The sequence below is a fragment of the Trachypithecus francoisi genome, unplaced genomic scaffold (genome assembly GCF_009764315.1).
Source record: "Trachypithecus francoisi isolate TF-2019V2 unplaced genomic scaffold, Tfra_2.0 Lachesis_group0, whole genome shotgun sequence".
NCBI classification, from domain to species: domain Eukaryota; kingdom Metazoa; phylum Chordata; class Mammalia; order Primates; family Cercopithecidae; genus Trachypithecus; species Trachypithecus francoisi.
The window spans coordinates 13,400,721-13,422,837 of record NW_022681453.1 but is presented as its reverse complement, the minus strand read 5'-3'; the positions used below and the strand labels follow the sequence as shown (position 1 = coordinate 13,422,837).

At 49.1% G+C, this 22,117-nt stretch overlaps 1 protein-coding gene across 2 annotated transcripts in view; it reads left to right on the top strand.

The window, feature by feature from the left end:
* Positions 1-21,261, top strand: part of SLC6A20 (solute carrier family 6 member 20) — a 39,023-nt gene extending 17,762 nt beyond the window's left edge. For both annotated transcript variants that reach the window (XM_033204591.1, XM_033204601.1), the window contains exons 4-11: positions 2,846-3,073; positions 6,580-6,690; positions 7,747-7,988; positions 8,804-8,966; positions 13,455-13,659; positions 16,101-16,260; positions 19,167-19,332; positions 20,062-21,261. In XM_033204591.1, the coding sequence (XP_033060482.1) occupies positions 2,846-3,073; positions 6,580-6,690; positions 7,747-7,988; positions 8,804-8,966; positions 13,455-13,659; positions 16,101-16,260; positions 19,167-19,332; positions 20,062-20,211 (1,425 nt within the window). In that variant the 3' untranslated portion in view covers positions 20,212-21,261. The remainder of the gene's footprint in view (positions 1-2,845; positions 3,074-6,579; positions 6,691-7,746; positions 7,989-8,803; positions 8,967-13,454; positions 13,660-16,100; positions 16,261-19,166; positions 19,333-20,061) is intronic.
* The last annotated feature ends 856 nt before the right edge of the window (positions 21,262-22,117 follow it).

The window sequence follows — 22,117 nt, the reverse complement described above, 5'->3', positions numbered from 1 at the left end:
ACTCTGCCTCTCCCCAGCCTTCTCGGTGGAAACAGAGCAACTCTTCTCACTCTATTGCCTGGTGACTGTTTCCTGTCCTCTCTGCAGGGCTGCCATGTATGGTTGGGCAGGTTGTGCACTGCACAATGGTACCCCCAACTAAGGGCTTGCCATACACATTGTAAACATGTTAGATTTGTGTACTTATTAAGACAAGTTTCCAAAAGCAGAAGCAATGTGTCTTGTCCTAACAAAATCAGAATAATTTACTCATCCCCCGAAAGCAAAAATAAAGTGCCTCAAGAAAGGAGCACCTTTTTCTAATAGTCAGAAGAATGAGGGCCAGCAATTCCTGAAAATCACTTAAGTATTCATTCATTGCATCCTTCATAGGTCTGTGGACTTATCCCTTAGTCCCTCTACTTTGAAGCCCTCCTCCATGGTCCTGTAATAAAGAGAGGAATAGTAGCTACAGACATTCACTTATATGTGCTCTGGGTCAGACACAGGTCCCAGCACTTTAGAAGTGTTCACTCATGTAATCATCACAGCCACCCCGCAAGGCTGAGCGCACTGAGCACCCTAGCAGAGGGAAGCTGAGTAGCTCATAGCTGATGGGGTTGGACTCAGGCACCTGGTCCCAGAGTCTGTGCTCCTGTCTACTCACTCCCTGGCCAGGTTTCCAGCCTTGGGTCCAGCCCTTCTCAGCAGGAGCACCTGGGCTGTTATGCATGCAAATGCGGGGATCCTTGTCCTCACCTGCTAGTTCAGAGGTGGGTGAGGGAGGTCAGACTGGGAACTGGCCCATTTAATAAGTTCTCCTATACTCTAAACCTTCTTCACCCTGGCTGCACACTGGGGAGATGAAGTTGCTGGGTGCGGGGTGGGGAGGTGTGAAAAATCCAATGACCAGGCCCTACCCTAAACAGATGAAATCAGAGTCACTGAGGGTGCAGCCTGGGTATCACCGCTGGGTGACTTAGTTGTGTAGCCAAGCCTGGGAAGCAGGCCTGGGCTGGCACCAGCAGGTGGTCCAGTGTACAGACTCAGGTCAGTCCCACACAGGCTGTAAATGGCCCAAGGGGATGTCAGCCAGGGCAGCTCGACTGGGCTTCAGGTCTACTAGGACCCCTCTCACCTGCCTGGGACTTGGTGCTGGCTACCACCAGGCACCTCAGTTCCCTCCACGTGCCTCCCTCTCCTTGCATCCGCATCATTCAGGAAGCTAGCCTGGATGTCCCACAGCTGGTCTCCAAGAGGGTGAGAGGCTAGCTACAGGGCTCTGAAGGCCTGGGCTGGGAAGTCACTCACACAGCATCTCTTCACCATATTCAGTTGGTCAGCGTGCATCGGAGACCAGCCCAGGCTCACAGGGTTAGGCGAGAGACGCCACTTCTGGATGGGAGAAATGTGCACATGCGGAGGGGAAGGACTGTTGGTGGCCAGCTTTGAACACGATATAGGTCAAAGCAAGAAACCAGCTCACACATTCCAATAGGCTAGGGTGGCCCTGGGGAGGTATGGCAGGGGTGGGCATGGAGGTCCTCACCAGCACAGTCTCAAGCACTGTCTGGGTATGCAGACCTGGGCTCCAGCTGCCTACTGGCACAGTAGCCATGACCCATCAGGTGATACCCCTGGGCCTTGGTTCTCTTCCTGTGAAATACGGGATTGAGCCCAGTGGGGTGGTCAGACTTGCTTCCATTAATGATGCATTTTGTCTAATTAAATATGGACTTGCAGAACCCAGATATGTGCAAAACTGATCAATGTGGGGCTGGTCCTCAAAGAGCAGGGCTGGGATCTCCTACCCCGCAAGTCAGAAGTCATTTTTCCTCCCCTCCCTCCCATCTCAGCACCACCGTTTACCACTTGGCCTTGGGTCATGGTCACGATGCATGCACCATTGAGGCTCCTTTGTTCATAAGTGACATGCCCACAGCCTCCTATGGGGGCACACCTGGAGCCTTCTCTTTCATTACTAACAAGCTTTCCCAATCCCTGCCTGCCTTGGAGTCCCTGCCAAATGCAAGCGATGCTGCTACCTCCCTTGCTGTAGCAAGCCCTAAGGAAAGAGCCTCTGCTTGTTCTCACTTGGGTGGTCTTTGTTGATTTCCGCAAGTCCCTAGCAAGTCCTGAGATGCATAAGTCTCAGGTTCCGTGCTCACTAAGTGCTGGTGGTGAATGGCATTTCCTGCAACGTACACTGGGTTTGGAAGCTAGCAGGAGATGAGGTTCAGGCCCCACAGCTGTCTTGCCTGTCTGAGCCTGAGAGAACCTGGTGCTAGTGACTTCTTTGAGCTAGAGTCAAGGTATACCTGAAGCAGTTAGACTCTTGGACTTTGCAGGGTGGAGCCAGTAAGACTGTCATCTGCTTAAGCTACTCTGAACTGGGCTCTCTGTCACTTTATCTAGTTGGTTCTGAGTTGGTCAAAAAATAGGGATTCTCTCAGTCATTGACCAAGTCTTAAGCAATCTGGGCCAGTGCTGCAGAGTGTGGTTTGAGTGCCTGAGCTGACGGTGCACAGGCCGTGGGTCGGAGTCCCATCATCATAGCTGGCCTGGCTGTGGTCCATTCACTATTCAGCCTCTGGGACCCACCACGGAGTTCAGTAGTCCTCAGGGAGCACCTGAAGAATTGCAACAAGAACAGAGCCCCCTCCTCCAACCCCTTCGTGCCTCACCCATGCCCCCTGACAAACTCTCCAACTCCCAGTCTGCCTTCAGGGACTCCAGCCACCTGCCCTTCTGGGACCAGCACCCTTCTCTTTCAAGAGTCTCCGCTCAGGGTCACCTCCCTCACCCCTGCCACAGCCTTTGTCTTCAGCCTTCACCTCTCTGGATAACACTCGCTTTGGTCCCACAGGATCCCCTGCCATGGTCTGTCTGCCCACTGAATGGTAACCACACAGGCTACGATGAGGAGTGCGAGAAGGCGTCCTCCACACAGTACTTCTGGTACAGGAAAACCCTCAATATCTCGCCGTCCCTCCAGGAGAATGGGGGTGTGCAGTGGGAGCCAGCGCTGTGCCTCCTCCTGGCCTGGCTGGTGGTGTACCTGTGCATCCTGCGTGGCACCGAGTCCACTGGCAAGGTGGGACAGCGAGGCACAGACGCCCGGTGCTCCTGGCGGGTGGGAGGGTTCGCCGAGGGGCAGCTGCATCTGTCTCCAACCCTGAGCGATGCCAAGGGAGTGCCCTCTGCAGTGGAGAGGCAGCAGCTATGTTAGGGCAGAGGGCACAGATGGTGTTGCTGGGACAAGTCACCTACTAGATGACTATAGAGACAGCCAGAGGTGGTTAAAGTTGCAACTCTAAATCTCAAAACAAGGACTTCCTTACAAAAAAAAAAAGAGGCCGGGCGCGGTGGCTCAAGCCTGTAATCCCAGCACTTTGGGAGGCCGAGACGGGCGGATCACGAGGTCAGGAGATCGAGACCATCCTGGCTAATACGGTGAAACCCTGTCTCTACTTAAAAAAATACAAAAAAAACTAGCCGGGCGACGAGGCGGGCGCCTGTAGTCCCAGCTACTCGGGAGGCTGAGGCAGGAGAATGGCGTAAACCTGGGAGGCGGAGCTTGCAGTGAGCTGAGATCCGGCCACTGCACTCCAGCCTGGGTGGCAGAGCGAGACTCCGTCTCAAAAAAAAAAAAAAAAAAAAAAAAAAAAAAAAAAGTTTTTCTGTACCAGTCAGCCCAAAATCCATACCACCCAGGCAACCAGACAGTGAGTTTGCTTTTCTTTAAGACTGTATGTGTCCTCAAGACACCCTAGCCACTGGCTCTCCAACTCAGCTACACATTGATATTTTCTGGAGCACTTTCAAAACTCTCATGCCTTAGCCCTGCCCCCAAAGTTCTGAAGTAACCAGTTTGGGATGTGCCCTGAGCAATGGAGTGGGTGGGGGGATTTTAGAAGCTTGCCAAGTGATTTTAGTGTTCAGCTGAGTTTGAGACCAACCCTTTGTTCTAAGCTGCTTCCAATCACCCTCCATAGCTGTCAGGCTTGATCTCCATAGTCCTTTCTTGGTGCATCCCAAGGCTCACACTTTCACTGGGGCTGACTTGTTCCTGCAGCTCTAGTCTGCTCCATGTGGAAGATCTGCTTTCAGTGTTCCCATCACCCGCCACCTGTCTGAAGTTTCAGCAGATGTCCCAGAGCCTAGCACGCCCTGTCTCATTCACTGTCACTTCTCACCGTAGACCCAACATGGCTTGGGCACCCACATTGTCTCATTCTGGCAACAGCCCCTCAAGGTAGATTTCATGATCCCACTCACCTGAGGCTTAGAGAGGTAAATTAACCTGCCCAGGGGCACAGCTAGTGAGGGCAAAGCCGAGCCTTACCCCAAGACTTCCCATTGCCTTGGTTTGGTAGCCACATAGCTCTCTCTATGCCTTAATGATGTCATCAACTCCAACTGTCACCTGCTGAGAGTCCTAAGAGCCCACCTGTCCTCACCCTCTGACTACCTGAGTTGCCTCCTCCAGCTGCATCCCACCCCCCATGTATTTCTTGAGGCATTAGACCAGAGCTACCCATGGTATTCCAGGGCCCATGGGACAACTCCAGTATCATGCCTGGTAAGACATTTTATTTTGGTTTCTAAGACCCCCTGATGGCCAGCCTCTTAGCCCCCAGAGCCCCCTGTGCCATGGCTGAGGAGAGGGATGCGTGAGCACAGGTGCTCTTCCCCTGAGAGAGCTTAGAACCTGCAGCAGCTCATTCAGTCCCATCGTAGAGCCTGGCCATACTGTCATGCTCATAAAAAATGTTTTTGTAATTTATCTTTGCCAGGTTATTATGATCATGATCCAAAAGATCAGAGGGCAACATCTGCAGATATAGAGATTAGAGACCATTACTTTTCCTGAACACTTAGAAATGTGTCACATGAGACCTGTCATGCCATAAAAACGTATTTATTCTTATCGTCTATTTCCTCTGCTTCAGCCATACCCTTCTCCATGGCAAAATACCCCAACAGCTCTATGTAAAGGGAACTAATCTTGTCACAGACCGTGTGCCATTGCCTGGCATCCTCTGTTGGAATTGCCTTTGTTTCCTGCCAGAGTCTCTGCAGAGTGGTCAGAATTAGTTTCTTCCAATAGGTTAGGCTGGATCACATGTCCAGCAATTCTGCCCACTTGGGGAGAAGTGAGCCACCTTGGTAGGGACTCCATGAGCCTCCGGGAAACTTGCTCACCTCAGGAGAAGGAGGGAAATTCCCCGGGGTGGCCCTAAGGGTCTGCTTAGTACCCATTGTGATGGATGTTGGTCACGAGTGAGTGCTCTGTCTTTTCATCTCTATCTCTTATCTGGTTTCTTTTCTTATAATCTTGGGTGGATTTATTACTCTTCTCAAGTTACAACAACCTCAGCTAAGAAGCAGTGATAAAAGACACACCCCGCATTCCACCTGCTGTCCTCTGGGTGACAGGGCACAGACTGCCACTCTGGTGGCCTTGGAAATGGATAAGAAGATGACACCACACCTCAGTGGGAAGGGAGGGTCAAGTGTAATTCAAGTCCACCTGAACATGAGCCACCAGCCATATTTCTCACAGAGAGACTCAAACTTTAAGGGAACTCTTACACAAAAGACAATCTAGCAAAATATTTATTTGCTTTACAAATGAGGCTCTGGTACACATATGAGTTGATTTACAGAAAAAATTCCATTCCTGGATAGGCACACGTGCACTTGAAGGTCTGTATTCTATGGCTTTGTAATAGTTAGAATCACCCAGAGCATGACAGGTGACTACTAACGCTACCATGAACACCGAATATATTAACAAAACATCATTGAACTTACCATGCATGTTGGTGGAGAAAGAAGATCTGGTTGACAAAAATGTCCATTCAGGTGTAATGTTAAAGCCTAAGGAAGTAAACCCTTTTTGGAGGGTTGCCATAAAAATCAGATCTGAATTTCCTATTGTGTTTATTATGGAGACATTGTCCTCTACTCTACACGTCGCTGCTTTCCTGCATGAGCACTCATGACCAATATGCTCTCAGGCCCCAATCCCGGGGAAATCTGTCCTTCTCCAAGCTGCAGATTTTTGTTTCCTTTTAATTGTGTTCCTGCTTTGTGTGTAGGCCACCAAGAAGCTCGGAGCTGAATCTGGCTCAGAAACTGGGTAGAGACTCATGCACAGATTCTATGGGTTGCTTTTTCCTGTGGGCTCATTACTGGATTGCCCATATATTTTTTTCAAGCTGATTTCTTTATCTAGCAATTTTGAAATGTTAATGTGACTGATGTGTTTTTGTGGGTGACCTCAAATCCTTTCCGGTATAAGGTCAGGTTGAAGGGAGGGTGGAAGGCCGAGGCTTGGTACCTGTTTGCCTTTTCTCTACTGAATAAGAAATGTCTTGCTGGTCACAACTGTGAGCGACCACATCCCACCAACCCATTTCTCCAGCCCTAACCCAGAGCCTGTGTGTGACCCAGAATCTCCATGCCTTTTCCAGCTGTCAGCAGCTGGGCAGTGCAGCCTGAATACCCCAGATATGGCGGCGTTCCGTGGGGCGTGGGTCTGTCCTGTGGACCCCACCGCTCCGGGAGGCCGACTCTGCCCTCTGATGCCCGCAGGTGGTGTATTTCACGGCGTCACTGCCCTACTGCGTGCTCATCATCTACCTCATCAGGGGCCTCACGCTCCATGGAGCCACCAACGGCCTCATGTACATGTTCACTCCCAAGGTACGGGCTGAAGCGGAAGGGCTCTAAGGGCACCCCTCACTCATCCTGCCACCTTCCAGGACGGGTGGGAAAAGGGACAGATGGAGAGTGGGCCAACGCTGTACCCAGGGAAGCTGATGTGAGCCCACCAGGGTGTGGTGGGAGTGTGGAGTACCTGCAGTTGCTGGATCACCTCCTCAGCCAGGTCGTCCCCACTCCCTGTTAATTCTGGAGCATTAAGTCTTTCAGCCTCTCCTTTTCATCCTCACTGTCCCCCCAACTCCTGCACCCCCACCACCGCCTCCCCTCAAGCCCCTTTCAGACTGTGGACCAAGCTTTTTACCATGAGCACTGCTCTGGTCATCTTGTTTGTGGGCTCATATGGTTCCCCGCACCCGTTTCCTTACAGGGTTTCCTACTATCCCTCCCAACCCACCCACTCTTCATGTACCCCACACCCAGGGTTCATCCATGGAGGGTGCCCTCTTGCCTTTGGGATGGGGCAAGTTCTTTATTTAGCAAATCTAGCCCCTGGAAATAAAATGACTGTGTCATCCTCCTCCTTCCCCATTCCAAACGCCCCCTGATGTCAGTGCCGAGAGTCAACCCACACCTAGACCTCCCCTGCCAGGCCACACCACCTCCATCTCTGAGTGCCCAGACCTGTGCGGTATCTGCCTGTGAATCAGGGCTCCATGTGTGTTTTAATTATTTTACCCTGCAGTATTCCATTGCACACCTCTGCGCTGGTGTATAGTGGTGAGCATAGCTGCTTCTGGTTACACACCTCCTATGACTGAAGTGCTGTAGAAGATACGTAGCACCTTATATCCTCCACATAGCACCTGGATTCTCCACAGCACCTTAGCCATGGGAGGTGTGCAGCTTGAACTGTGTGTTTCATCTGGCAGGGAGTGGATGGGGCCAGAAGAGCTGGTCTCCAGTCCCAGGGGTGCCCCTGATGGCTGCGTGCTGTAGGCGAGCTCCTTTCCCTCTCTTGGCCACTCTCCTGTTGAGGGTCTGAGTGTTTGGAATCCCACCCAGGGCTCATCAGCCCTGTCCCTGTTGGCCTTCCAGATGGAACAGCTGGCCAACCCCAAAGCCTGGATCAATGCAGCCACCCAGATCTTCTTCTCACTTGGCCTGGGCTTTGGCAGCCTGATCGCCTTCGCCAGCTACAATGAGCCGTCCAGCAACTGCCAGAAGCACGCCATCATCGTGTCCCTCATCAACAGCTTCACCTCCATATTTGCCAGCATCGTCACCTTCTCCATCTATGGCTTCAAGGCCACCTTCAATTATGAAAACTGCTTGAAGAAGTAAGCTCGGGCTGTCCCACCGAGTCCCAGGCCTCCCTGAGCTCTGAGCTAAAGGGTTGCCTGGGCAAGGGCTGGGGCAAAGTGCACCAGTTTTGGAGTCCTCAATCCAGGGCTCACATTCGGACTCCTTACACCACCACCAGTTGCTGGGGGGCCTGGGGCATGTCAACATCTGCCTGGCAGGGATGAGGGCACGTTAATGTGTTGCGAGCACTTAGTGTAATAGGACATACGACAATCAAACTTTGTTTCTTCTACCCCATCTCCCCCACCTCAAAAGTAACCAAGAAGCCTCTAGCTAAGCCACAGAGATTGCAGGATACACTTTCTGTGGCCCCTTGCCCAAAATACAAGGACATCATCCAGGAGGTATGCTGTCCAGTTGGGTAATTACCAGCCACAAGTGGCTGTTTACAAATTTACATTTAAATCAATGCAACTTAATTCATATTCCCATGTTACTTTCAATCAGTTGCTCAGTGTCCACCATCAAGTACTCAGTTGCCATATGTGGCCAGTGAGTGCCAAATTGGACAGCCCAGATAGAGAACATTTTCATCAGCATGGAAACTTCTGCTGGACTATGTTGGTCCAGAGGTTAAAATAGCCTAGCTGTGTGAGTTTGGTGCCTGCTGTCATCATTGTTCATATCTGAGGCTTCTTCAGTACCATTCAAAATTACTCCGCCCTTTAAAAGATCACCAAGCAACAGGTTCCCTTTCCTCACCTAATCAGAAAAGAAGAGGCTGACGGGAGGCTTTGGTGACAGCTGCCTTTCTGATCAGTGAAGGTCGATCCAATGGTCTGCTCTGCAGGGTGAGTCTGCTGCTGACCAACACTTTTGACCTTGAAGATGGCTTTTTAACGGCCAGCAACCTGGAGCAGGTGAAGGGCTACCTCGCATCTGCCTACCCAAGCAAATACAGCGAGGTGTTCCCGCACGTCAAAAACTGCAGCTTGGAGTCGGAGCTAGACACGGTAACGTGCCCAGGCAAGGTTGGGGACTGTCTTCTCTCCACACACTCATGAGGACCTTGGTGAGCTGCTGACTTGGGAGCTAGGTGAGGTCCATAAAAATGAAGAAAGATCCTGAATAACTTTTCCTGCAACTCCAAGGAGAAGAGGCTTTACCACCACTCTCCTGAGGGCTGCTCGAGAATGCTAGTTACAGTAAACTTCCTGAGGGACCTCTCTGTCCGTTCTTTTTCTTTTGTGTTTCTAAGCTTTTAAAATACAGGAAAGTAGAGAGAATAATATAACAAACACCCATATATATACCACTCAGAAAGATCCATTATAAACATTTTGTCATTTTGAGTTCAGATTTTTTTTATATAAAGGGAAAGAATGTTTCAAAGATGAAGTTAAAAAGTCCCCTTTGTTTTCCCTACTCACCAGAGGCAAGAACCTTCATTTTTATATTTTATATTTTACATTTTTATACCCATCTATGTATTCTTAAATAATATCATTGTTTTGTTGGCAGTTTTTATTTTCTTTTTTCTTTTTTCAACAAGCCTTTTGCACTCCTATGTCGGCAGTTTTTAAATGGGCATAAATGGTCTGGAAAGATACTTCTCTCATTCAGCATTTTAATTTTGAGATCTGTCCATAATAATACATGCGGAACCTCATTGTTCATTTACATGCTGCATTTTATTCCATCACACAAGTATACTGCAATTTATTTATCCATTGCAGTATAATAGACATTTGGAGGGTTTTTTAAAATTTTTGCTACTGAAAGTCATCTTTATATTTTACAGAATTATCTCTGCTGTGCTGGGAGCTTTATTTTTTCACATTAGTTTGAGGATCAGTTTGATAAGTTTCATCGGAAAAAATCTTCTAGGGAATTTTTACTAGACTTGCATTGATTTTATAGTGTAATTTAGGGAGACTTCATATCTTTTGAGTTGTGACATTTGACTCAGGAACATACTTTCTCTCATTCACTCAGGTCTTTTAAAATATTCTTCAGCTAACTTTCTCTATGAACATCTTGGCACATCTTTCATTATATTTCTATTACCTTACTGTTTTATTGTATTGTGAATGGTGTCTCTTCCCCTCATTCTATCATTGTTTGTTTTTGTTGCAAAAGGAAGCTAAAAATTTTATATGTTGACCTTGTATCCAGCAATCTTGATGAATTCTCTTATTAATTCTCACATTTAGCAATAGACTTGCTTCAGTTTTCTGTGTTAAACTGTCCTATCGCCTGCAGACTGAATTTTGCATTTTTCTTTTCAATGCTTATATCTCATTCCCTTGTTCTTATTGTATTCACTAGGATTTCTAGCACATGGGAGTAGAAGAAATGATAGTAGGCATATTTGTCTAATTCTTATATTTAAAGTAAACACTTCTAGAGATTATTTCTAGAGAGTGTTCCTAGGTCATGCTTTTCAAGGGTAGGGAGTAGGGAGGGCCTGTGGGCTCTGGTTGCCAGTAAGCTACTTTGGAGGTTGGTATTTTGGGGGTGGTTGGTTGGTTGGGTTGGGTTTGTTTGGCACTTTGTTTCATGGGTGCAACCACTGTAGGTCATTTCATGGGTTAGGCAATGCTTTTTTCTCCTGCTTGTTCAGCCCTAGCTCCATGCTTGCACTGGCCTGTGGCATGAGCCTGCTTCCCTGGGCAGGCATCAGACCCCAGCCCCCAAACCCCAGCCTTCAAGGCCTAGGTCCTGTTCAGGTGACCCATGAGGTCCTTCGGCTTCAGCACCTGTTCAGTGCTTTCACTTCAACTTTACTTTATGGTTTTGGCACCTGGGAGTTTTCCTCACTACTTTTGAGCTTGGCTGTACAGCCAAGAATTACATGGTTGGTTATTGATTTATCTAGACTTCGTTTTTCCTGTTGCTTTGTTCTTTTTTTTCTTTCTTTCTTTCTTTTCTTTCCTCATTCCACTTTATTCCCTGCTATTTGGAATTTGGCTGCTTGATTTCTTCTTGAAATTTTCCTTTCATATTTAACTTAATAAAGTCTAAAGTTAAACAGCATCTTGACTTCCTTCCCAAAATTCAAAAGGACTTTAGAATACTTTCATTTTATCGCTCCCGTTTTAAATGATTGTTTTCTAGTTCTGTCTCTTTAACCCCATACATTGGACATGACATTATTATTATTTTATACAGCTCTTGTATTTACCTACATGTTTGCCATTTTATTTGTTCACCATTCTTTCTTGCATCCCAGTGTCTCCAAGGTTTTTTCTTAAAATACTTTCATTTAGAGCATTTTTCTTAAATTTTATTCTGTAATTGGCATCTATCTTTTAAAGACATTTTTCCTCAGGGTAGAAAATTCCAGGTTAAAAGTTATTTTCTCTCAACACTTTGAAGATGTTTGCTATGTGATTCAGGCTTCCATTGTTGCTGTTGAAATTTTCTTTCATTCTTTGTAAGCAAGCAGTTTTTTCTCTTTCGCATGATCGTCTCTTTGTCTTTGGCCTCTGCAATCTAGACATGGCATGAATATATTTTTATTTATCCACTCTAGGCCTAGGTGAGGTTGGGCTTCCTGAATCTATGGGTCCATGTTTCTTATCAGTTTTGGAAAATTCATACCTATTATCTCATAACCATTGTCTCTGATTCTCTCATTTTTCTCCTTTTGGAGCTTCATTAGATGTGACTTTTTCATCCTGTCCTACAGGTTTCTTAACCTTTCTTTTATTTTTCCCATCTTCTTATCCTTTTATGTTTTATTGAGTCATTCCTGCACATATCTTTCAGTTCACTAACTCTCTTTTCAGCTGCATCTAATCTGGTATTTAATTGTCAACTGAACCTTTTAATTCAATAACTATATTTTTTATATAGATGCTATTTTTTTCCAATTTATTTGTCCATCCCAATAGTTTCTTGATACATGTTTATCTTTGTAATGTTATTCTTTGTTTCTTTAAACATTTCATACATAACTGTTTCAGTGGTGGCCATAGGCAAGAGAAGGAAAGCAGTATTTTAACACTGTTTAGAATTGCTGGCTCATGATAATAATAAAAAGTATATCAATTTTTTGTAGATTTTTACTATTGTTTTTAAATCCTCTACAAGTGGTCACTCCCTTGTTGTTAGCACATAAAGCCACCTATTTTCAGTATGCCCCTGAGCAGCTGGTATGCTATAGAATTGACCTGTGTTCTTGTATTAGTCAATGCAGCCTGCCATAACAAAGTATCATAGTCTGGGTGGCTTAAACGACATAAATTTATTTTCTTTTATTTACTTTTAGTAGAGACGAGGTCTTGCTATGTTGCCCAAGCTGATCTCAAACTCCTGAGCTCAAGTGATCCTCCCACCTAAGCCTCCCGAAGTGCTAGGATTATAGGCATGAGCCACTGTGCCCAGCAAGCAACAGGAATTTATGTCTCACAGTCCTGGAGGCTGAGAAGTCCAAGATCAAGGTCCAGCAGGGTTTGGTTTCTGATGAAGGCCTGTTTCCTGGTTCATGAATACTTATCTTCTCACTGTGTCCTCACACAATAGAGAGTCCTCTCTGTCTCTTCCTCTTGCTATAAGACCACAGTCTTGTCAGATTAGGGCTCCAATATTATAACTCCGTTTAACCTTAATTACCTCCTAAAGACCCTATCTCCAGATACAGTCACATTGGGAGCTAGGGTTTCAACATACAAATTTCAGGTGGACACGGTTCAGTCCATAGCAATTCTGAATATGACAATCCAACATCTGCCACCCTCGGGGAGGGTTGTTCTAAATCTTATTTCTTATTCTTGCTAGTTCTTCACTCACAGTGACTTCTCTCCTTGTGGGTTTGTAAATCCCTGTTTATGAGCACTTTGCTTAATCTCTGGGAAACCTGTGTGTCTAAATCAGGGGGCTTCTACCCAGGGAGGGCTTGTTTTTGCTGCTTCTGTGGGTAGCCAGAGAGTATGCACAACTTATTATCCCTTCTGAGCCCCTTGGGGGATTGTCTTTAAGCAGGAGTTCCAGCCTCAATTTCCATAGTTTGACATCTCCGCAACAGCATTACCAACACAGGGACCTGACCGCTGAGCACCTGGCCCTCCTGGTTGCCTGCTGACCAAGCTGGCTCTCCACAGTTCTGCTTCTTGCTGCCCTGGCCCCACCCTCCCTCCTCAGGTCCCAGCCACAGAAGTTTCAGGACACCTAGTCAGTCATCACATTAGAAGCAGAAATTATGCATTGTTTTATTATTTTTCATCCAGAATTTACATAAGTTGGGGCAGAAAAGGGGAACTCAGTGTTGCAGGCTGGCTGCAAGTTCTCACGTGCTTTGCATATATGAGCTCCCAGAAGCTCCCATTTCTTTTTGGCCCAGCTGAGTGTAAGGGAATGGTCTGCAGATGGAAGCTCCAACCTCACAATGTGGCTTCTCATGGTCACTTCCAAAGTCCTCCACGTTGCTTACAACTGAATGCGTGAGTAAGACTGTAAGTCCCTCATGCATGTAACTGGTGTCTTCTCACCCTGGGCAGGCAGTCCAGGGCACTGGCCTGGCATTCATCGTCTACACGGAGGCCATTAAAAACATGGAGGTGTCCCAGCTGTGGTCGGTGCTCTACTTCTTCATGCTGCTGATGCTGGGCATTGGGAGCATGCTGGGAAACACAGCGGCCATCCTCACCCCTCTGACAGACAGCAAGATCATCTCCAGCCACCTGCCCAAGGAGGCCATCTCAGGTCAGCAGGCCAGCCAGCGGAGGGGTCGGGGATCAGGAGGGCCAGGGCATGGGGATGAGCAGGGGAGAGTTCCTTCAGGGGGTCATGGGCTGGTTCAGGTGGCTGCAGGGGGCTGCAGCCACCTCACCATGGTCCTGCCATGTCTTCTCACAACCCAGGACCTGGGCCACATGATTCATCCTGTGCGTTCCATTCTCCACATCACAGGGAAGTGAAGTGGCCACCCCGACCCAACTCCCCAGCCTGACATTCGAAGTTCTCCAGGCTAGGAGAGAACTTGCTGTTGTTTTTGTTTGTTTTCATTGAGGTATATTATATATATTTCAGACAGAGTCTCACTCTGTCACCCAGGCTAGAGTGCAGTGGCGTGATTTTGGCTCACTGTAACCTCCATTTCCCGGGTTCAAGTGATTCTCATGCCTCACCCTCCTGAGTAGCTGGGATTACAGGTGCACGCCATGACGCCTGGCTAATTTTTGTGTTTTTAGTAGAGACGGGGTTTCACCATGTTGGCCAAGCTGGTCTTGAACTCCTGACCTCAGGTGATTCGCCCATCTCAGCCTCCCAAAGTGCTGGGGTTACAGGCGTGAGCCACCACACCCAGCCTGAAGTATGACCATTATAAAGTGTACAGTTCTTAAGTACAAACTCAGTGGATTTTACATATGTATCCACTCGAGGAACCACCACCTAGGTCAAGATACAGAACATTTTCCGCACCCTAGACAGCTCCTTCACACCCCTTCCCAGGAAGTATGTACCCCTGGAGTTCACTTCTATTCTGACTTCTACGTTTTAGGGGATTTTTTTCCTTTTTTTTTTTTTTTTTTTTAAAGAGTCTCGCTCTGTCACCCAGGCTGGAGTGCAATAGTGCGATCTTGGCTCACTGCAACCTCCGCCTCCCAGGCTCAAGCTGTTCTCGTGCCTCAGCCTCCTGAATAGCTGGGATTACAGGTGCACACCATGATGCCTGGCTAATTTTCGTATTTTTAGTAGAGACACGGTTTCACCGTGTTGGCCAGGCTGGTCTCAAACTCCTGACCTCAAGTGATCTACCTGCCTTGGCCTCCCAAAGTACTGGGATTACAGGCATGAGTCATTGCGCCTGGCCTTCCTGTTCTTGAATTTCATATGAACGAAGTCCTGTTGTACATACTCTGCACCTATTTTCTTCACTCAGAATCTACCTATGAGATCCACTCATGTTGTGAGCAGCGATCGTCTGTCCCTTTTTCTGCCTATATAATAATCCATTGTAAGATCACATACCAGTTTCTTTATCCATTCTGCTGTTGATGGACATTTCAGTTCTTAGGAAATGAGCTGGCTTTTCCAATTACATCTCTCATGGTTTCATTCCCTGGCCCATCTGCAACCAGAGTGCCTCGAGGACCCTGTGGCCTACACCTCTGCCTCTGAAGACACCATTCCTCCACATGCAGGATAAATCAATCCCAGCTCCCAGGCCATCTCCTTCAAGCCCCAACCACTCCAGTTGGAGTTGCCCCCACCTCTTCAGAGTCCAGCAGCACTTAGTCCCCCTCCTCGGACCTGGTCTCTGTAGCCAACATTAGGTGTGCCTGTAGCCCTTGGCCAGCGCATGGTCCCTTTCTCCTTGTGTGTCCCCGTCAGGATGGCAGGAGGGCTCGGTAGCTAGCAGTGTACAGTGTGGTAGTGGAAAGGGCAGGTGTGGGCTCTAGACTCAGACACACATGGGGCTCCCAGGGGAGGCAACTGGAGGAGCCTGGGATGAAGGCCCAGGTTCTGGAGGCTAAAGGGCCTGGGTCTGAATCCTCACTCTGCCACTGACGTGCTATGGGACGTCGGGGGAGCCTTGGACATCTCTGAGCCTTGCCTTCCCACCAGTGAAAGGGGGCTCCGGACATCTGCCTCAGAGGCCCAAGAGTCCAACGCATTGCAAGTGCCTGGCACGTGGGAGGATCTTGGTGGACATGTGTCTCTTCCCCACCCCACCCCCTTCTTGGTGGATGCAAGTCCTCTCTAGGAAGTCCTTATGGGGCCACCCCATATTCAAGCCTCCTCCCCTGATTCTTTTCTCATAAGCTCCAGGGCTGAGTTGTTGGGATAAACAGAGAGGGTTATCGTTGCAGACCCATAGCCTGGGCGGGATCCTGGAATGGCAGTGCCCACCATGTCTGCTTGTTCATTGAGCTTGAAGCTCTGCCTCCCCTGCAGGGTAGCTCAGTGAGTCAACATCAGTGACTCCTGCTGACATGCTTTGGGACACCATTGTGCCCCCTGCCTCCCACACACGGCACACACCTTCAGAGAGTCCAACCCATGACAGCTCTTTCAACCCATGTGGATGAAGCCATCAGCCAAGGTCCCCTGAGGGCCAGTGGCCCCGCGGTCCCTTAGAGAACTGGTGAGCAGTAGTGGGGGGTTTCGGGCAGGTGAGCAGCTGGTCTTGTGGCCCCCAGGTCTGGTGTGCCTTGTCAACTGTGCCATCGGCATGGTGTTCACCATGGAGGCTGGGAACTACTGGTTTGATATATTCAACGACTACGCGGCCACACTGTCCCTGCTGCTCATCGTGCTGGTGGAGACGATTGCCGTGTGCTACGTGTACGGGTTGAGGAGGTGAGGAGGCCCAGGACCCCTAGTTGCACAGGGAAAACACAGCCACAGAGGCCACACCCCTCAAGGAAAACAGCTGTTTCTTGATACACATCTTCACCTCTTCCTTAAGCTTGGCAGCGCTACTCAATGTTTGTTCTTTGTCCACAGATCTCAGCTAATGCTCTGCCCCTATTCCACGCTCAGTTGCTTCAGTGAATATCTTTCTCTCTGTTCCCTGTACTTTTGCTTTGTATCACAGGATGTTTTAGGGTTGACCCTGCTGGACCCCCACAGCTGACTGGGGCAGGGAATTGTGCCTCCAGGCACTGGATGCTCTGATCATCGGCCAACATCAGTATTTTCCCAGAACCCTGACCAAAGTGCAGTTGGTAACTTAGACCTTAGAAAATTTGGCAGATTGAAAATTTAGTCAGTGAGGTTCTCAATCCCAGTGCACAGCACAGGACTGGAATGTTTTAATTCTCCCCAGGTGATGGAATGTGCAGCTGGGGCAAGAGCCACCGGTCTAGAGCAGCCTTCAAACTGGAGTGTGCCTCAGAGTCCCTTGGGCTGGTCAAACACAGCTGCGGGACTCACACCCAAGGTTCTGATCAGGCAGGACTGGGGAGGGCCAAGAATTCACATTTCTAGCAGGTTCCCAGGTGAGTCTGGCACCCACGCTTTGCGAATCACTGGCCTAGAGAGCTTTGCTACCCCAAGTGTGGTCCCTAGAGCGGGAGCAGCAGCAACAAGGCGCTCGTTGGGACTGCAGAAGCTCGGACCCACCCCGTCCTGCTGAATCAGATCCTACCTCTTCACGCTATGTCCAGGGGGCCTGAGGCACATCACAGTTTGGGCAGCGCTGCTCGAGTGGGCACCGGTTTGGGCGAGAAGCCTGTGCCATGTTGTTTTCTGCCCTCTTCCCCAGTCTTTTTGATCCTCCATGCTGGTTCGGGGTGGGGAGGGAGACATTGACAGCACTCTGGGAGGCAGGCATCCCTGAAGCAGCATTCCCTGCTATGTCCCTGCCAAGGCCAGGGTCCTGTGCCATGCTGAGGAAACTCCCATGGTCCATTCGTTTCAGGACATAAGTTAAACAAAGCCAAATCGATGTCTTTCCCGTAGGATTCCTCAGAGTCTTAAAGACAGTTATGGATCCCAAAGAGAGGGTTAGAATTGCAGCATTTCCAGACTTACTTGGTCAAGGAATGCCTTTTCACCCTCCTCTCACCCCACTCCCACCCTTAGCTACTAACATTTCGAGGACACTAGCGTTAGGGGGACCAACTCTCCCTGTTTCCCCAGGATTGAGGGGTTTTCTGGGACGTGGAAGTTTCAGTGCTAAAACTGGGAAAATCCCCGGTCACCTAGGAAATGCCAGTCTAGAGGGAGCAAGAGATTGGTCACTGAGAGGGTGAGTGTTTCAGGATAAAAAGAGAAGGTTGGGAGAGAGGAACAGAACCTAGGGCCCACTGGAGGTCACTAGATGGGTGAGGGGCACAAGTCCATCAAAAAGGGGCTGGCGAAGGGAGACAGAGGCGGAAACAAACGTGCCTTGGAGATGTTGTAGGTGGACTGACTGTAAGTGGTAGGTGGGGAGTGCTTCGGCTTGCTCAGGGGACACCGCCATCTAGTGACCACCCAGCGACAGTGTCCTGGGGCTTTTCTGCAGCCAGCTCTTCCCAACGTTCTCCATCCAGGAGAGCGGGGGGGAGGGGGGTAATCGGGGTGTGAAGGGACAAGGGGACCCCCAACATTTTTTCACCTGTCCGATTTTTGAAAGCCCCAGATTTCCACATCACATACATGAGCCTTCATGGCCTACAGCCTAGAGTCCCACTATGTCAGCAGCAGCAAAGGGCAGGTGGTGGTCTCCGCACAGCCTTGCATGGACACCCAGGACATGCAGCAGGTCCCAGGGAGGGAGGGGCTGTGGCTGCAGCCGGTGACGTCACACCCACACCACCCCAGCCCCTCCTGCCAAGGCTGCCTCTCCCGCTGTACAGAGCAGGTTTAAAGGCTCTGGGCCGGAGGCAGGAGGCCAACCCAGGTTCTGGGCCTGCTCTTTACCAAGCCCTAAGGCAGATGGCATCACAACCCTGGGCCTTGGTTCGTCCTGTGTGAAATGGGGAGTTTCGTTGGGCCAACATCTCCCAAAGTGCCAAAGATACTTTTTATACTGTGTGTGTGTACTCAAAAATACGTGTCCTTAGCCTGTCAAGTCTATGAGAAACTGGTTGCTGTTGTGTTGCTGCTAAATGTAGGTTTAAAAGAAAGAAGAGGGAAAAGAGAGAGCTACAGGCATGATGGAGATGGTGATGGTGGCTGTGGGCAACGCCTTTGGGCCTCACTGCCCTGGCCGCTCTAGACCAGCTCCAACAGGCCAGGGCTACAGGAAGGCCTTCAGTCCGAGGTTGGCTCTTCTTCTGTCCCAGAAAACCTGCTCTGGTTTCAGAGGACCAAGTGATTCTACTCCGTGGTGTTTCTACTGGGAAAGAGAGTCACTGATTGACAGCAGCGGGCTGGGTTGGGGGGTGGGCAAAGCTGCCCAAGAAGCCCCTGTCATTGATGACCAGCCCAACACATGTCCCTCCCCTGCTGCCTGTGCTCACCATTCCTGGAAGCTGCCCTCTGGGCTATGCCAGCAACCTTCCTCTGAAGGCTGGCACTAGGAAGGCATCTTCTGATGTCTACTATCCACAGGGTGCTTGCTCCGCCACCCTTCCTGGGCAGTCTCAGCCCTTCTCCCCTCCCCACCACAACACTGCTCTCTCAAGAAGGTGTCATAGAGGAGTCCAGTGGCCAAACTCAGACATCAGTTACCACCTAGAACAGAATGTTCCTTTGTGAATAGGGACGGGTAAGCTGGAGACCCTCACCTCCGCAGCCTGGATAATCCAGACTTTTTCTCCCTGTTTTCCAAATAGATTTGAAAGTGACCTTAAGGCCATGACCGGCCGAGCTGTGAGCTGGTACTGGAAGGTGATGTGGGCTGGCGTAAGCCCACTGCTGATTGTCAGCCTCTTTGTCTTCTACCTGAGTGACTACATCCTCACGGGGACCCTGCAGTACCAAGCCTGGGATGCCTCCCAGGTATCTGCTGTCTCTGTAGGGCTGGCGCTGGGCCCCCATGGTCACCCAAAAGCATGGGTCATTCATTTTCTGAAACCGGGGAACTGTTTCCATAGTGTGGGTAGGTTATTTGTCACGACATGGAACTATCACTGAGGCCTTTTAGAAATAGCCCAGGACAGAGGAGCTGGGCTTTGAGTTTTTAGGTATATGCTTCAGTGGAGCGAGAGGAAGGCACGGCTCCAGAGCTTCCCCGTCGACCTGTCCCCTGGACGCTGAGGAAAACTCCCGCTGCAAAGGCGCCAGCTCCTGCCTCCTGAGCAGCGCCACCCTCCATGCCCACCACAGCAGACAGCACTCATAGAGAACATTGCTACCTTCATGGAAAGTTCCATTCCGGGCTAAGAGTAGTCCCCTACATTTTAGGTGCCCTGAATGTTGCCTCAGACGTAAGGTGCTTGATTATCACCATGGTTATTCATTATGGGTAGCTCCAAACAATAGCTCTACACCCACTGGTTCAAGTAGTTACTATTATTCCTAGTTTATGGAAGAAAAAGGTGAGGGCGGTTAGGCTCCTGGCACATGTGCTAGTGAATTGCAGAGCTGGTGGCCCCAGGAGTAAGGATACCGGCCCCACATGCTTTCTGCCCACGTCACACTGCCTCCCCATCACGGGTGGCGGCCCTGAGGCCCAGGGGCAGTGCTCTCAGCAGGTGCTCTCTGCTGACACTCAGTCTCTCCTTTCAGGGCCAGCTTGTGACCAAAGATTACCCGGCCTATGCACTGGCTGTCATCGGGCTGCTTGTGGCCTCCTCCACCATGTGCATCCCCCTGGTGGCCCTGGGGACTTTTGTTCTGCATCACCTCAAGAGGGGAGACGCGGCCTCTGTGGCCTGAGATGTGGGCTTCCCAGCCACTCACAGTTTTACAGATACTATTTACAGGCAGAAACTCCTCTGCTGCTTTTTCAAATGCTTAAGCCAGAAGTGCTCAGCCCGTCAACTTCCTGAGTGTCTAAACAAGATGAGGAAGGTGTGCACGAAGAAGACTCCCTTAGGAGAATACACACCCTCTGGAGACCGCCCTTCCTCCCTGTCACCTGCCTCCTCATCATCGAAGGGGGCGGGCTATGAAAGCCAGTCTCAAAGATAACGGTGGTCCTTCATTCCAGGAAAGTCCTAGAATTAGGGCACATTGCGAACTGAAATATCACTATAATTCTTATGGGACCAAATTTAAGCAATTTTTGTTTTTGGCTGAAGAGACACCAAAATATTAGAGGACAAATATTTTTAGATCCATTTAAGGAGTTTCGAAGTGCCTAAGATGACATATTTGTCACTGGTGCAAAATTAATTATCTTCTTTTTTGAGTAGTAGTGAATATGCAATTTCTGTGTTCCCCTTCCACCCTTTAAATCTTAGGATGACAGGTTATAAAGAAAGAAGATCTTTGTTTGGGACCCCCAAAGGGAACCTTTCTCTAAGTTCTCTGACAGTGAGTCCAGGACCAGACCTTTCTACAAAAAATTGCCCCAACGACAGTTTGCAACCCCAAACCACATTAGAAGTCTGTGCAGACATCCCTCCGTGGTGTCTTGGTGCATTGGAAAAGGAGTCAGGAGCCACTGTGAGGATGAAAGTGGATCTCAGCTGGGCATGGTGGCTCATGCCTGTAATCCCAGCACCTTGGGAGTCAAGGCAGGTGGATCACTTGAGGTCAGGAGTTCGAGGCCAGCCTGGCCAACATGGCGAAACCCCGTTTCTACTAAAAATACAAAAAAAAAAAAATTAGCTGGGAGTGGTGGCACAGGCCTGTAATCCCAGCTACTCCAGCTGCTGAGGCAAGAGAATCATTTGAACCTAGGAGGTGGCGGTTGCAGTGAGCTGAGATCATGCCACTGCACTCTAGTCTGCGTGACAGAGCAAGACTCTGACTCAAAAAAAAGAAGTGGATCTGACCTTCCCATAGGCTTAATATTACATTTGGACATCGTGGCCAACTCTAGCAAGACCACAATACCACTTACAATTCATTTTAAATGATTCATCTGTACATAAGTTTTCTGAAATGTATATAATTCAAACAGAGCATCTTGTAGCTGAAGACACACCATATCTATGATATCACATTAGTCCCTGTGGGGAAAAGAGAGAGAGATCAGACTGTTACTGTGTCTATGTAGAAAAGGAGGACATAAGAAACTCCATTTTGATCTGTACTAAGAAAAATTGTTTCTGCTTTGAGACGCTGTTAACCTGTAACTTTAGCCCCAACCCTGTGCTCACAGAAACATGTGCTGTATGGAATCAAAGTTTAATGGATTTAGGGCTGTGCAGGATGTGCCTTGTCAGCAATATATTCACAGGCAGTATGCTTGGTAAAAGTCATCGCCATTCTCCATTCTCGATTAACCAGGGACACAGTGCACTGCGGAAAGCCGCAGGGACCTCTGCCCAAGAAAGCCTGGGTATTGTTCAAGGTTTCCCCCACTGAGACAGCCTGAGATATGGCCTCATGGGAAGGGAAAGACCTGACCATTCCCCAGCCTGACACGCGTAAAGGGTCTGTGCTGAGGAGGAGTAGCGACAGAGGGAGGCCTCTTCGCGGTTGAGATAAGAGGAAGGCTTCTGTCTCCTGCTCATCCCTGGAATGGAATGTCTCGGTGTAAAGCTGACCATTTCCATTCGTTCTATTCTGAGACAGGAGAAAACCACCCTGTGGCTGGAGGCGAGCTATGCTGGTGGCAATACTGCTCTGTTACTCTTTGCTACACTGAGATATTTGGGTAAAGAGAAACATA